The sequence below is a fragment of the Panthera leo genome, chromosome E1 (genome assembly GCF_018350215.1).
Source record: "Panthera leo isolate Ple1 chromosome E1, P.leo_Ple1_pat1.1, whole genome shotgun sequence".
Lineage (NCBI taxonomy): Eukaryota > Metazoa > Chordata > Mammalia > Carnivora > Felidae > Panthera > Panthera leo.
The window spans coordinates 5,822,386-5,838,997 of NC_056692.1; the positions used below are offsets into that span (position 1 = coordinate 5,822,386).

Consider the following 16,612-nt stretch of genomic DNA (forward strand, 5'->3'; position numbering starts at 1 on the left):
CCGCTCCCATTAGCGGCCCAGGACATAGGAAGCCCATCGGTTGTTCGCCCCTCACAACCTCCTCCTCTCTCCTCAGACCAACCTGACGGAGCTGAAGTCCTTTGGCACCCCGCCACTGGCAGTGAGCAATGTCACGGCCGCGGTGATGACCCTCATCGCCCCCGGGGGCAAGGTCCCCAAGGACCGGAGCTGGAAGGCCGCGAAGGTCAGCATGGCCAAAGTGGACAGTTTCCTGGACTCCCTCGTCAACTTCGACAAAGAGAACATTCACGAGAACTGCCTCAAGGCCATCAGGCCGTATCTGCAGGACCCAGAGTTCAACCCCGAGTTCGTGGCCACCAAGTCTCACGCGGCTGCGGGCCTCTGCTCCTGGGTGATCAACATCGTGAAGTTCTACGAGGTGTTCTGCGACGTCGAGCCCAAGCGCCAGGCGTTGAGCAGAGCCACCTCGGACCTCACCGCCGCCCAGGAGAAGCTGGCAGCCATAAAAGCCAAAATCACTGTAAGTGAGGCCAGAGTGCCCCCAGCCCTTCTGGGCAGGCTCCCCCACTTCCCAGCACCTGTGCGTCCCGAATTTTTTGTTGTTGTTGGATGTTTGTTTCTTTTTGACAGAGAGCGCAGGGGAGGGACAGAGGGAGAGGGAGACACAGAATCTGACGCAGGCTCCACGCTGTCAGCCGTGAGCCCGACGTGGGGCTCGAACTCACGGACCACAAGATTATGACCTGAGTCGAAGTCGGATGCTTAACCGACTGAGCCGCCCAGGCGCCCCCTGAGTGTCCTGATTTTTAGAGAGAGAGGCAGGAAAACCACAGTGTGATGCAAAAGCTCCTGATTTCTCAGTAGAGGCGATTTTTTTTCTTTCTCAGCTACTGTATAGTCCACACGAGACAAATCCACTAGACTGTTGGTTTTAGGTCACCTGCACCATTCTCTGGAAGCTTTTAAAAGCGGATAGTGTAATGTCATTTGGGCGGGTGGTCCCTTGACCATAAATACGAAACTGTGAGGGTTTTTAGCTTTTATTAACCTCTTGTGGATTTTTTGATTGCATCTGCCACGCTCAGGATTGGGGGATGGGGTAATCTTGGATTGACACCTGTTTGAGAGAGATTCCCCTTGAACTTCACCTTTGCCCTTAAAACGGAAACCACCAAAGCAAAGGTAGAAATCGAAGTCCCACAGGATGGCAGAGCTGTTGACCATCCAGTCCAGGCTGTGCCCTTTACGGATGTGTGACCTTTAGAAAGGCCTTCAAAGTGCCCAAACTTAATGAGTGCCTGGGTGACTCAGTTGGTTAAGCATCCAACTCTTCGTTTCAGTTCAGGTCATGATCTCAGGGTTCATGGATTCAAGCCCCACGTTGGGCTCTGCATTGACAGCCTGGAGCCTGCTTGGGATTCTCTCTCTCTCTCTCTCTCTCTCTCTCTCTGTCTCTCTCTCTCTCTCTCTGTCCCTCCCCTGCTTGTGCGCACTCTCTCAAAATAATTAAGTAAAAAAATTGAGTGCCCAAACTTAAGTTTCCTGAAGTAAAATGGACACAGTAACATCCCGCTTCACGAGATCACAGTGAGGACCAAAGGACAGCGTGCGCGCAGAGCCCATGGGACCACGCCCAGGGGCTCAGGCCGCCGCGCTGCCCTGGTCACGACAACTATCGGTGCACCACCTCTCCTGTCCTTCCTCCTCCTTCCGCCCCCTGTGTTCGCTCACAGGCGTGCCCAGGTGCTGGGGATCAGTCATTCCCGTGACCAAGTTCAATCCAAAACACTTCCTGGGTCCTTCACGTCTCCACGTGCGTTCCAGGCACATAAGATTCTTACAACAAGTGCATGACGATGATAAGAAAGGGTTTTACAGACCATGAGATGCAAGATGGCAGACTAGATCAAATTCTACGGCTCAGGGCGCCAGTTCAAAGATCCTTGCGACCAGTCTCTCTCTAAAGATGCTTTAAAGCAAAGCAGCTAATCTCTGTATGTTTGCCTTATGAATCCACGTGTTGCGGGCCCGTCTACTCAAAGCAGGTGATAATCACCACAACGATGGCCCTTCTTCAAAGAACACGAGGTGCGTAACACCCTGACGTCCGCAGGACTGATGGTTAAGGGGGAAAGCGTCCTGACGGTTTTCATACTCTGCAGACTCTCCCAGAAAAGTGTTAAGAACTGCATTTTGAAGGATTCTTTACTCCAGTTATTTTAACTAAAGGAACATTTGGTGCAGAGGGAATGTTTGCAAAATGTTTATACCTATTCAGTAGCCAACATTCGCATGATGGGCCCACTCAACGTGTGAAAGCAACGAGCAGAGCTTTCAAATACTTGGCTACCTTAGGAAGGCACCGCTCTTCTGCCAAAGTGTTTTTTGGGGGAAAAAAATGTATTTTTGCTTTTAACAACCTTCTCCCCATCCTTTGCTTATCCACACTCCTGTCAGCGTCCCAAGAGTTTGAAAACTCCCCCACTAATGACAGAGGTGAGGAGCTGACATCCACCCCTAATGTGAAGGGCCACCCCGGGCGAGGAAATTCTTCCTACGTGCCACGGTGGCCATGAGCAGACTTCTCCAGTCCCCAAGACTTATTTTTAGGATTTTAGGATAATTCCAAGTAAAGAATGTTCTATCCAAGATACAGTTTAAAAAATTTTTTTCCAAACAGATTATAAAATACATAAAAACACAAATAGTTGTAGTTATACCTGGGGGGGTATATTTTTTAAAGTTTTTTTTAATGTTTATTTGTTTTTGAGAAAGCGTGAGCAGGGGAGTGCCAGGGAGGGAGGGAGACACAGGGTCCAAAGATCCAAAGCAGGCTCCAGACTCTAAGCTGTCAGAGCAGGTCCCGACGCGGGGCTCGAATTCACAAACCACGAGATCGTGACCTGAGCCGAAGTCAGATGCTTAACCGACTGAGTCACCCAGGCTCCCTTGGGGAGATATATTTTGAATAAGTTTTGCTTATTGGCATTTTCTTTCTTTCTATAATGAGCATATACTAATGTTACAGTTTATAAAAATAATAGTAATAAGGGGCACCTGGGTGGCTCAGTCAGTTAAGCATCTACTTCGGCTCAGGTCATGACCTCGCAGTTCATGAGTTTGAGTCCCGTGTCGGGCTCTGTGCTGACAGCCGGGAGCCTGGAGACTGCTTCAGATTCTGTGTCTCCCTCTCTCTCTCTCTCTCTCTCTCTGGCACGCCCCAGCTCACACTCTGTCTCTGTCTCTCTCAAAAATAAATCAAGGTTAAAAAATAAATAAATAAATAAATAATCTACAGGAGATCATTGTAAAAATCTGATTTCCGGCCAGTCTTAAAGTGATCAGAAGATTCTAAAATATCATGAACTGACCCTGGAGTTGAGTAGCACCTTGCCATCGCCATCCAGTCCAGTTTGGTCGTAGTCCCCACCAGTGCCTTCCCCAAACCCCTCCAGTGCTAGACTCATCTGACCAGCTTACATCATCTCCCTGACCTCTGCTCATCTGAACTTCTGACTTCCACCTGTGTGCTGGGCTGACGTCCTGTTTCTTTTTTTTTTTTTTATGAAATTTATTGTTTCATTGGTTTTCATACAACACCCAGTGCTCATCCCAACAGGTGCCCTCTTCAATGCCCATTGCCCACTTTCCCGTCTCCCCCCGACCCCCCGTCAACCCTCAGTTTGTTCTCTGTATTTAAGAGTCTCTTATGGTTTCCCTCCTTCCCTCTCTGTAATTTTTCCCCCCTTCCCATTCCCCATGGTCTTCTGTTAAGTTTCTCAGGATCCACATATGAGTGAAAACATATGGTATCTGTCTTTCTCTGCCTGACTTACTTCACTTAGCATAACACTCTCCAGTTCCATCCACGTTGCTACAAATGGCCAGATTTCATTCTTTCTCATTGCCAAGTAGTATTCCGTGGTATATATAAACCACATCTTTATCCGTTCGTCAGTTGAGACATCCTGTTACTTGATGGACCTTATGCAGGCAGTTGACTTTGTGCTAGATGAGGCCCTAAGGTGTTCATCCCCACGTCTCCCCAATGATACCATCACGACAACTTCTTTCGGTTGACGTGACCTTTGTTTCTTGCCCTCTCACACAGAAGCAGCTTCGTAGGAACCCTCAGTTTTCAAGAAAGGATGATTACCCTTTCCGTCAGCTCTTCCCCCGACCTCCTCCCTCCTCCCTCCCAGCTTCTGTTATCATTACTGATTGTTAACTTTTGCTTTTGAGTCACCAAGACTTCATTCTGTTCTGCAACCAAAAATTAAGGGCCCCATGCTCTGTTCCCTGATCGGAAAAGTTGAAAAATCAGTAAATTCCAATTATATTCTATGAACCTACCTATATTGTTCATAGCAGATCTAACTGATACATTAGAATTACATGTCCTTTTTTCAGTAGAAATTTTCATTTGCTATTTCTTGGTAACAACCACAAAATGCTATGTGAGCTGATGAACAAATTCTGAAAACGTGAAGGATATACCATGAACACACAAAAATCGCCATTTCTATACATAAGCGTTGAATGATCCAAAAAGATTAATAAAACAATTCTGTTTGGGGCACCTGGGTGGCTCAGTTGGTTAAGCCTCCGACTTCAGCTCAGGTCATGATCTCACTGTCCATGGGTTCGAGCCCCGTGTGGGGCTCTGTGCTAACAGCTCAGAGCCTGGAGCTGCTTCGGATTCTGTGTCTCTGACTCTCTCTCTCTCTGTCCCTGCTCCCCTCATGCACTCTGTCTCTCTCTCAAAGTAAATAGACACTTTAAAAAAAAGAAAAAAGAAAACAACTTTTTTGAGGATAGTTGACCCACAGTGTTAACATTCACTTTCGAGTGGACAGCATAGTGATTAGACAAGTTTGTATGTTCTGCTATGCTCAGCACAAGCGTCGTTATGACTTGTCACCATACAAAGCTATTACAGTATCATCAACTGTATTTTCCATGCTGTGCCTTCTGTTCTCATGACTTACCCATTCCATAACTGGGAGCCTGTATCTCCCGCTCCCCTTCACCCATTTTGCCCATCCCCCTACCTCCTCCCCTCTGGCAACCACCACTTTGTTCTCGGTATTTATAGGTCTGATTATGCTTCTTATTTAAAACAGTTTCTATTTTTAACACGTTTCCTTTTTAATACGATCTTTTCCCCTCCCCCTGGAGTTTCTACTTGCCTTTATTTTTTTTCTCTGCCATTAATTCCTTTTGTATAGCCTCAATTACTCTTTTATTAAAGTTTACTTTTTATTTTGAGAGAGAGAACGCAAGCAAGGAAGGGGTGTGGGGGGGGGGAGGTGGAAGAAAGAATCTCAAGCAGGATCTGCACTTTGCACAGAGCCTGACAGAAGGCTTGATCTCACGACTGCAACATTATGACGTGAACCAAAATCAAGAGACAGAAACAACCGACTGAGCCACCCAGGCACCCCTAGCCTCAATTAAAATCTCCATGCAATCCAATATTCTGTCAAGTCCGTTTTTACTCCCAAGACCTTTCTCTCTTGTCCCCATCTCCAAACCCCAATCAGTGTTGGAGATTAAACACATTCACTGCTTTCTTGGGTTGGTTCCAAGGACTTCTAGAACCTCTGCCTTCTCCTTCCTTGATTTCTTGTTTGCTGTAGCTCCTTCTTAAGTAACTTTCTCAGACATGTTAACTAAGAGGTAAATTTTATGAAGGGTCCCAGTCTGGAAATGCCTTTAATTGACTTTTAAACTGACCCAATTGGGGTGCTTGGGTGGCTCAATCGGTTAAGCATCCGACTTGGGCTCGGGTCATAATCTCATGGCTTGTGAGTTCAAGCCCCACATCGAGCTCTGTGCTGACAGCTCAGAGCCTGGAGCCTGCTTCAGATTCTGTGTCCTCTCTCACTCTGTCCCTCCCCCACTCACATCCTGTCTCTTCTCTCTCTCTCTCTCTCTCTCTCTCTCTCTCTCTCTCAAGCGTAAATAGACATTTAAAAAAATGTTTAAACTGATGTGACAATTTTGTAGAGTATTGAATTCTGATGCTAATTTTCTCCTCTTTACAACCCTGAATGCTTTATCCCTTTCTTTGGTGAGAAGTCTGGTGAACAGTCAGGGTCCCATTCCTTTGCCAGTGCACTGTGTTTCCACCTTTCTGGAAGTGTTTCCATCTTTCTCTTTATTCTTGGTGTCTGAAACTCTGTATGGATGTGCTTAGCTGCCGTGCTTTTTCAATTCATTGTGTTTGGCTCAGGGAGATTTATTTTCCTTCACTCCAGAAAATTACTTTGTCTTTTTTCTTTAGGACTCTCCCTTCTGTTTCCTTTTTGATCGTATTTTCTAGAACGCATATTTGTTGGAAGTTGGACCTTCTGATGAGTCCTATGTTTTTTCTCAGAGTCACTTTGTTTTCTTATTCTTTCTAAATTTCCTCAAATTCATCTTTTAACTCTTCCCTTGAATTAAAAAAAATTTTTTTAATGTTTGTTTATTTTTGAGAGGCAGAGTGTGAGCAGGAGAGGGGCAGAGAGAGAGAGGGAGGGAGATGCAGAATCCGAAGCAGGCTCCAGGTTCTGAGCTGTCAGCACAGAGCCCTATGCAGGGCTCGAACCCACAAACTGTAAGATCATGACTTGAGCCAAAGTTGCACACTCAACCGACTGAGCCCACGGGGCCCCTTCCCTTGAATTTATTATTTTTTTTACATCAACGATAATAATAATTTCCACAATCGCTTTTGTGTTCCCTGTTCCTTTTACTAGCATCCTCTTCTTGTTTTATGGATGAGACATCTCGAATCTTCCTAAGAAACTCATCGTGAAGGATTTTAGGCTTTCTTGTGCTCTTTGTGGCTGACGTTACCTCTTGTCTCAGGTTGTTGCTTTTATTGCCCTCTTGTTTACCTTAATCCAGGCTTCATCAAATGCCTTTTTGTCTTTTGTGTTTTATAAGAACTCAAAATCTGGTGAGAGCTCTGTAGGCAAGGGCAGAGCTGGCTCACTGGAAGAACTCGTTTTGGGGATCAGTTGAGTTCTGTTGGCTACATCCCATATGCCACAATGTGGCGTCTTCTCTCTGCCGCTGTTGAGTGTCCTGCTGGTGACACGGATGCCTGGTGGCATTGGACACTGAGCATGAGAGTGGAGATGGGGGTAGAGGATCAGTAAGCTTCCAATAAACCCTTTTGCTTTCAGCATCCCACCCCATCACACCTGACGTTTCCAAATCCCCAGTGCCTATCCCCTTTGGCGAACTGAGGCCCACTCTGTACTGCAGCTTCCTGTGCCCTGCTCTGGAACTTTCCACTCCTCTACGAGTCCAGTCTGCCATAAATCTATTGGAATCCCTCCCCCTCCAATGACCCTCAACAATTGCTTAGTGTTAAGGATGTGACATTTTCAATTGTTGCATAATTATTTTAGAGCAAGCCTCAGGGAGAGGAGGAGGTAAGTGAGTGTGGCCAGTCTGCCATCATTAATCGCACAGCTCACCACGTGCTTTTCCAACTGCTTGGCTGTATAAACTTGGCCCGTGAGTGGTTTCTCTTGTGACTTGGTAATGGCCAAAAAGGCAGCCCGACTCCATTATCGTGGTGACCTGAGACATACTTCGAGGGCTGTGCCCCGTGTCCCTGTGTCTTTGTGAATGCAAATGTGTAATCCAGGGGTAACAGAAGCTATGCACGTCGATTCTAAATTCTTGATCAATTTAGAAAACCTTAAAACCATGTCTTTTTATAAAACGTTCCTTGACTTCAGGATCATTGGAGAGAATCGATGAGGTTAAGCAAAAGTGAGCTGTAATCCTAAGACCGTAAAGCAAGGGGAGGGCTTAGATTGCAGACAGCCCAATCCCAAACCACAGACCTGCTGCCCCAGGCACAGTGTGCTTCCCTCCAGGACCCCCGGGATCCTCCTGAACATTTTCAGGCCACCCCAGCCTTTGGTGCACTTTTGCTTTGAACAGCAGCCCTTGCCTTCGTTGATAGGCTCCTGCAACCCATTTTCCCCCACTACAAGGAGAGAGAGAATTTATGCACCCCCCTCTATGTCTGTCACCACCCCCCCACCTTGGCTCTGCACTGAGGTGGGAAACTCAGCCCTCTCACTTGGGTCAGGACCGATCTAGACGTCCACCCGGACTCTCCCCCAAGATCACCCCTGATTTCCCTTCCTTTCCTTCTCTGCCCAGCCTTCCTCAGCCCCTTATACCTTCCCCCCGGAGGCCTTCCTTAAAAATCACCGACACATGCATCTGTCTCAGCAGCACTAGAGGTGACTCAGGCTGGAATTACTGATCGACCTCATGCTCCTTCCTCAACAGCACCTTAATGAAAACCTGGCCAAACTCACAGCCAAGTTTGAGAAAGCCACGGCAGACAAGCTCAGATGTCAGCAAGAAGCCGAAGCGACCGCAGGCGTCATCTCCCTTGCAAATCGCCTAGTGAGTGTGAGCCCCAGCAGCCTGAGCCTTGATCATATTATCCGAGCTTGTCAGGTGCCACAGAGGTGCAAAATAGAGCACAGCTTAGCGATGCTCTGACTTGGGGGGCGGGGGGGAATATTTAAATGTGCTGGGATGCGGGGACCAGATCCTGAGAAGTGTGAACGCACACCCTGGTGTGCTCAAAAGAGTTTTCTGGGGCTCCCAGGTGTCTCAATAGGTTGAACGTCCAACGTTTTCTGGGGCACCTGGGTGGCTCAATAGGTTGAACATCCAGCTCTTGACTTCAGCTCAGGCCATGATCTCATGGTTCGTGGGCTCAAGTCCCATGTCAGGACTCGTCACAGCTTGAGATTCTCTGTCTCTCTCTCTCTCCCTCTGCATCTTTTCCCCACATGCTTTCTCTCTCTCTCTCTCTCTAAAATAATTTTTTTAATTAAAAAAAAAAAGTTTTCCTACAGAGACGGATCAGTAGGGAAGGTGGGAGCCCTTGACCTATCAGGCAGCCGGTGACACGTGACATGCTGATGTGCCTATACGCGCCATCAGCCAGAGGAAGGGGTCTAGGACGAAGGTAGCTGCATGACAGGTGAGCTCCGAAGCTCTTACCCATCTAACATCTAATGATGAGGGTGTGGCCAGGATGAGGAGCTGAGAGAGAAGCAGGAGAGAAGGAGACCTCTCAACCCTGAGCATTTCTGAGCGTGACCTTGCCTATACGTACATGTGCACAAACACCCGCACACGGGCTCCAGCCTCCCTGCAAAACTAAATCCGAGGGTCACAGCAGGGTGCCTGTCTCGTGGGTGTCTAACAGACTGCCCCCCCCCCCCAAAACTTAGCGGCTTAGCACAACAACCATTTCATTGCCTCTCACGGGTTTGCGGGCCGGGAATCTGGGTAGGTTTCAACCTGCGGGTCCTCTGCCCTGTGTGGCGCCTCCTGGGGCCACTCAGCACTCTTCAGCCAGCGGCTGGCTGGTTTGCCACATGCACCTTGGCAGGAGCCCCTGGAAGGTCTCTCCAGCAGGGTACTTAGACGTCTTACATGGAGACCCAGGGCTCCCAGAGACAGAAAGCAGAAGGTCCCGGTCTCTTAAGGCCTGGGGCCAAAACCCAACACAACATCACTTCCACTGCGTTCTGTTGGTCGCGGGTTCAGGGAGGGGGCACATAGACACCAACTCTTTTTTTTTTTTTTTATCTTTATTCACTTTTGAGAGACAGAGACAGAGCGCGAGCAGGGGAGGGGCAGAGAGGGAGGGGGACACAAAATCTGAAGCAGGCTCCAGGCTCTGAGCCATCAGCACAGAGCCTGATGCGGGGCTCGAACCCACGAACCGTGAGATCATGACCTGAGCCGGAGTCGGACGCTCAACTGACTGAGCCACCCAGGCGCCCCTGTAGACACCAACTCTTGATGAAAAGAGTGTCAGTATTCATTGCCTTTTTTAATCCCCTGCGGCTTATATGTTTCCTCATAAACCAGCTAAGATCCTGGAAGGCACCGTCCACGGGGTATGATTTCTCTTCAATGGAGAGCCTTCACAACACCTTTCTCTCCAATGGTAGAACTGATACCTTTTTTATGTTTATTCCAGCCACCGTTTGCTTATAAAACAGAGCCAGGTTTTCTCGTTTAGGGAGAAGTGAGTCACAACCATGACTGAAATGAGCCATGGCTTCCGGGAAGAAAGGCATGCATCTGTGCCGTTGTCTGTCTCACCTGCTGTTGAGTAGCTTTGGGACGATGGTTTTAACGGAACGATTCAGTGTAGAGACAGCTCTTCTGCAAGAGGTAGTCCAGACCTCCCAGCTGGCCTCCCATTCTGCTTTCTGTTTGGCTTCCAGAACTTAGCACGGCCTTCTCTGCCTGGCCCGGGAGTTTTCTGAATTGAACCTCTTGGGAGGCAGGCAGGGTGTACACGCTCTGAAACCAACCCTGTCTCTACCGACCTAGAGGTTCTGGAGAGACTTACTGGTCTTTATCCGTGTCACCTAAAAACTGGGCATGGGAATGGTTGGGCTGGCACATCCTTAACGTTTCTTCCAGCTGTGATGCTCTCTGATGCCATCTCTCAAGGAAGGAAAAAGGGTCAGTCACAACACAGACTCAGCTCTACCAGATGCCTACTGTAGAAAGGAGGCCCCTCCTCCCCAGAGAGGGGCTCCCCCTGGGAGAGGAGCGCCATACCAAAGCGGGGCGGGCAGAGTCAGGACGTGTTCCGCCATCTTGGTGCCTCACGCACGGCCATGTTTCAGTACTTCTGACTCTGGGCCTTCATTACCATGTCTGTCTCCCCGCCCACTGTGAATTATTTATAGCGCGTGGGATTGATTTTATTTCTTTTCCTCTCCCCAGCATTTGGAGAGGAGAGGGGGAGGTGCATGAGCTTCTAGTATGTTTGCATCCCAGGCACTGTGCTAAGTGATTAACCGACACGGTCGTATTTAATTTTCTCCAAGCCCGCGTTCACACCCTGTAATCCATCCACAGCCCCAATAACACATAGCACAGAACAGAACAGGGTCTCGTTCCCCAAAAATGTGCGACTCCCCGTGGATCCACAGGGCCACCTGAACGACGTCCCGAGACTGCTGCCAGCAGACGAGCACCGTGCGTCCCGTGTGACTCAGTCCCGGGGTCTGTATGCAGCCTGTGGGATGATGCGTCGCCTGTCCTCTCTGCTCTCTGAAACCACAGGTGAGGGGACTGGCCTCAGAGAACGTGAGGTGGGCAGAGGCCGTGCAGAACTTGAGACAGCAGGAGAGCAAACTCTGCGGAGACGTGCTTCTGACCACGGCTTTCGTTTCGTACCTCGGCTTCTTCACGAAGGGATATCGGCAGAGCCTCATGGACGGCACCTGGCGACCCTACCTAAGCCAGCTAAAGGTGTGTACAGCCTGGATTTCTCCTACAGCTCTACAGCCAGGGAGCTCTCCTGGCAATAAGGTCTTCTAGCTCTTTCTTGCGTGCTTCCACCACTAGCACCTGAGCGTCCCCTAGTGATCTTGGGGTCTGGGAGGGAGACCTGTGCAGCCGTGTTCCCATACAGTGCCCTGCCTTGCCATCCACTGCCCTCTGGGCCACCTGAGGACAGTGCCTCTCCCCTGTAAAAAAATTTTTTTTAACATTTATTCATTTTTTGAGAGACAGAGCAGAGCATGAGCGGGGGAGGGGCAGAGAGAGAGGGAGTCACAGATTCCAAGTTGGGCTCCAGGCTCCGAGCTGTCAGCACAGAGCCCGACGCGGGGCTCAAACCCATGACCCGCGAGATCGTGACCTGAGCCGAAGTCGGAAGCTTAACCGACTGAGCCACCCAGGCGCCCCGCATCTCTCCCCTTTAATTGGGCTCTCTGTGGGCACTCTGGTCCACTGCCCAGCAGGCTGTCTCAAAACTGCGAATCCCAAGAGTCCCCAAAAGCACCCTGAGTTGCCTCCACTGCCCCTGCTCTTGAGCCAAATGGCAGTGTCGCAGTGGGGCCCAAGGCTCCCTTCCCAGATCTGCAACGCACCTTGTCACCGGATCCCAGGGCTGCGCAGTCTGTGCCCGTGGCTCATGGACCCCCTTGTGCAAACCCTTCTGCCTCCTTCTGTCATGTGTAGTCGGCCCGTCCTCCTAGCTCCCAGCCCTTCCCCCTCTCCTGAGATGGCCAAGTGGGGAAATGCTGGTTCCTGATCGAAAGGGGTTCTAGAGCCGACAGTCAGAATAATTCCTAATCCTGTCCACTTTCCCATGACTCGTAGTCCTCAATCCACAAATGTTCACCGAGGCATCAGCCTGTGTGTCCTCCCTAAAGGCCAGGATGGCCGCAGGAAGGTCCCAGTCCGGACGGTGGAGGAGACTAGGTTCACGAAAATTGGCTGCGGTAAGAGTCAGCCGGACAGTTCACCATGTACAGGAAGAGTTGAATTCCAGAATGCATCTGTAGGTAGAGACCCAGAACATAAAACCCATATTGTCTAGTGGTGGTTGGTTGCAGAAATCAGCTCACAAAGGCTCATTCACTTGATGATTTGTGGTTTAAAAACTGTTATGGAAATACATACACACGTACATACTATTATGGTACTAGGAAATAAAAATGAAGCTGTCGTTGATCTTGAACACCATGAGAAAGGAAATTGTTTTTTTTTTTTTTTTAGTTTATTTATTTTGTGTGAGAGAGAAACAGAGTGAGCAGGGGAGGGGCAGGGAGAGAGAGGAAGACAGAATCCCAAGCAGGCTCCTTGCTCCCGGGGCAGAGCCCGACCTGGGGTTCAATCCCATGAACCGTGAGATCATGACCTGAGCCGAAACCAAGAGTCGGACGCTTAACCATTTGAGCCCCCCAGGCGCCCCGAGAAAGGAAATTATTAAAAGGGCAGTCATCAACTGAGTGAATAAAGATGGGGAGCTCAGTGGCAGCTTAACGGGGATTTTTCTGGCTTGGTTTGGCGTTTGTAGGCACTCTTGTGCTGTAGCCCCTTTGGCGGTCGGGAACGGGGTGGGGGGGACCTATGGGTTTCTTCTCACGAGAATGTTTTTCGTGCACAAAATGGTCTTGAAATACGTTTCTGATCCCCAGGGTAAGGATGCTTTAGTACTGGCCATCTGCAGCCCTCGTGAGTGAGATTAAAGGAAAGGGGAGGGATCGGACAGGGGTTCCTCAGGTAACTGGGAAGACAGACCACAGAGGACAGAGGCACAGAGAGGTTAAAGGGGCATGTGTGCGTGAACCTCACAAACATCCCACTAAATGAAAGCAGACACGAAAGGTCACCTGTCCTAGGACTCCATTTATGTGAAGTATCCAGAGTAGGTAAATGCATAGAAAGTGGATTTGTGGTTGTTGGGAACCGGGGGGCAGAGGGGAGCAAGGGAGTGACGGGGCTTCCTTTTGGCATGAAGAAAAATGTTTTGGAACCAGATAGAGTTGATGGTCACACAACATTGTGAAGGTACCAAATGCCATTGAATCGTGCACTCTAACATGGTTCCTTTAAGGGGCACCTGGGTAGTTCAGTTGATTAAGCATCTGACTTCAGCTCAGGTCACAATCTCACGGTTCATGGGTTCAAGCCTCACGTCGGGCTCTGGGTTGACAGCTCAGAGTCTGGAGCCTGCTTCAGATTGTGTCTCCCTCTCTCTCTGCCCCTCTCCCGCTTTCACTGTATGTCTCTCTCTCAAAAAGAAAGATTAAAAAAAAATTTTTATTTTTAAATTTTTTTTTAATGTTTATTTCTGAGATAGAGACAGAGCATGAGCGGGGGAGGGGCAAAGAGAGAGGGAGACACAGAATCCGAAGCAGGCTCCGGGCTCTGGGCCATCAGCACAGAGCCTGAGGCAGGGCTCGAACCCACGGACCGTGAGATCATGACCTGAGCCGAAGTCGGTCGCTCAACCGACTGAGCCACCCAGGCGACCCCCCCAAAAATTTTTTTTAATAAAATAAAAAAATAAATGAAATGGTTCATTTAAGTTACGTGAATTTTACCCCAATTAACAAAAATGCACGCGTGCCCCCAGTGGAAAATAGGACTAGCAGCAGAATTGAGCTGAGAGAGGTCAACAGAAAAAGGAAAGGAGGAGCCCTATAATCCACCCTGGAAGTGGAATGTTCTGGGCAGGGAGAAAAGTAGGCATCTCCAGTTGTGTGCAAGACAGGCCTTCGTCAGCAGGGGGTGACATACGGGACAGCAAGGGTGGCGTGGGCTGGCAGCGACAGGGGAACGCCCACGAGGCCAGGGGCCCGCGTGAGAACGAGAGAGCAGCAGGAAAGTGACCCTGTTAACACGGGCGAGGGCAGACAGGAGGCTGTTGCTAACGTACAAATCATCGATGCTAGAAATTTGATTTGGGCGAATGCGCTAATGAACAAAGGGTCACCGAGCCTGGCTGCTGCTGTTCACCCACCGAGAGAAAAAAGGCCCTCAGGACGTTCAGAAAACCTGCTTCCAGAAATAATCGCGCAGCCAGGAAAGCCCTTTTCAGGGGCATTTGGATCTGGCTGAGAAGGCTTGCCTCAGTTCTGAGCGCGTGCCTCATTTCTCCCTCGTCAGGTGCCTATCCCGGTCACCCCCACCCTGGATCCCCTGAGGATGCTGACAGACGAGGCCGACGTGGCAGCCTGGCAGAACCAGGGCCTCCCCGCAGACCGCATGTCCGTGGAGAACGCCACCATCGTGGTCACCTGTGAGCGCTGGCCGCTCGTGGTTGACCCGCAGCTACAAGGCATGAAATGGATCAAGAACAAATACGGCGAGAACCTCCGGGTCACCCGGATTGGTCAGAAGGGGTAGGTGGCTGAGCACATCACTTCTGACTTTCGCCACCTGTGCAGAGAGAAGACAGTTGGGGTGAGCGGATCGTAAGACAACCCCAGTGGGTTGTCTCTACCCTCCCGGTCCCTCCGCGAGCCTTCCTGTGTTTCTCTTCCCATTTTAGGACACCTCTCCATGGAAGATGCCTGGGTAGTTGTGTTCGTCATTAGGAATCGTGCGTGACCGCCTCCTGACCCATCAGGGGCCCTTTCTCCCCGCCTTCCCACCCCCCCCCATCGTGTTCACACTCACACCTCTCCTTGGACATGACCTCCCCATCACGCTCCACCATCAGGCAGTTCTGTGTTTTATAAAGTCTCCCTCACATTGAGCCAAAAAGTGCCTGTCTTAGCGCATCCTGGAGCCCACTTGTCTACCCGTTGTTTCTACCTCCGGCCCAGCGCCCCCCAGAACAAACCCAAACGCGGTGTCTCCCGAAGAATGACCGGATATAGCAGTTGGCAGCAAGTATAGCCAAGTTAGCGGTGAACCCCCGAGAGCCCTTTCGCCTGCCTCGTACAGCTTCACACATTCCCGATGGGGCCGTTACTACACGAAGGGACATGAGTGTCTCTGAGAATTCCTATCAGCACCCACCACACTTCACGACCCCAGACCTTGGCGTCTCCCACCCCATGGCTTCATTAACTGGGTTAGAACTTAGCTTTGTAGTCTCTGCTCTGGATTCTTGTCCGTGATGTTAGGATACGTGAGCGGGATAGGAGGGCGCCATGGGGAAGAGGAGGAGCGACAGAGATCATTTATTGCCAGTCCTGGTGTTAGGGACCTCATCTCAAATGCTTTCCTTAATCCGCACAACTGATAAGACGAGCACGACTGGTAGGTACCATTTCACATCTGAGGAAACTGAGGTTCACGGAAGCAAATCAATGTCCGCCAGAATATACCATTTTGAAAGCAGTGGGCGTTTGTATGCCCATGTTCATAGCGCGGTGCACAATATTCAAAATGTAGAAGCGACCTTGGGGCGCTTGGATGGCTCAGTTGGCCGAGCATCCCACTTTGGCTCAGGTCATGATGTCACGGTCTGTGAGTTCGAGCTCTGTGCTGACAGCTCAGAGCCTGGAGCACGCTTCGGATTCTGTGTCTCCCCCTCTCTCTCTGCTCCTCCCCCGCTCACGCTCTGTCTCTCAAAAATAAAAATAAACATTAAAAAAAAAATGTAGAAGCCACCCAAGTATCCGTCGACACACGAACGGATGAACGAAACGTGTTGTATCCATGCAGTGAAATATTAGCTTTAAAAAGGAAGGCGGTTCTGACACGAACCTTGAGGACATTATGCTGAGTGAAAAAAAGCCAGACACAAAAGGACCCAAAAGATCTATGTTGTAGACCTGTCGGGTGCTTTTCTAGATACCGTATGGTTCTACTGGTAGGAGGTCCCTCAAGTTATCAAATTCGCAAGAGGCAGAAAGCAGGATGGTGTTACCAAGGGCTGAAGGGAGGGGTGTGGGGAGTTGCTGGTTAAAGGGTACAGAGTTTCGGTTTTGCAAGGTGGAGAACTTCTGGAGACGGAAGGTGGTGACGGTAGCATGGTAATGTGAACGTACTTGATGCGCCGAGCTGGGAAATGGAAATGGAAACATCCATAACTGCTTTCTCTTTTCCCCTGGCTAACTTAGAACTCAATCAAAATAGGATTGTTGCAGTGATGTTACATGAAAGGATTCCTGTGCATAAAAACACACTTTACTTTGGCAGAGCTTTGCTTGAAAACTTAATCAGAATTTAAAAGCGGCTGAGATGGGAGAGTTTGTGTTCCGTATATTTTAAGCACAATTTTAAAATAATTAAATTTAAGAAAAAAAAAAAAACTGACGGAGGCAGCGTTTGCTTCTCCGTTAGAAACCCAGCCCACAGCCACCAAGGTGAGGTTTGG

The 16,612-nt window shown here is 49.5% G+C and overlaps 1 protein-coding gene across 1 annotated transcript in view; it reads left to right on the forward strand.

Moving 5' to 3' along the window:
* Positions 1–16,612, forward strand: part of DNAH9 (dynein axonemal heavy chain 9) — a 333,822-nt gene that overhangs the window by 234,769 nt on the left and 82,441 nt on the right. Inside the window, exons 50-53 of the mRNA XM_042917480.1 lie at positions 77–502; positions 8,287–8,406; positions 11,110–11,298; positions 14,449–14,684. Of these exons, the coding sequence (XP_042773414.1) occupies positions 77–502; positions 8,287–8,406; positions 11,110–11,298; positions 14,449–14,684 (971 nt within the window). The remainder of the gene's footprint in view (positions 1–76; positions 503–8,286; positions 8,407–11,109; positions 11,299–14,448; positions 14,685–16,612) is intronic.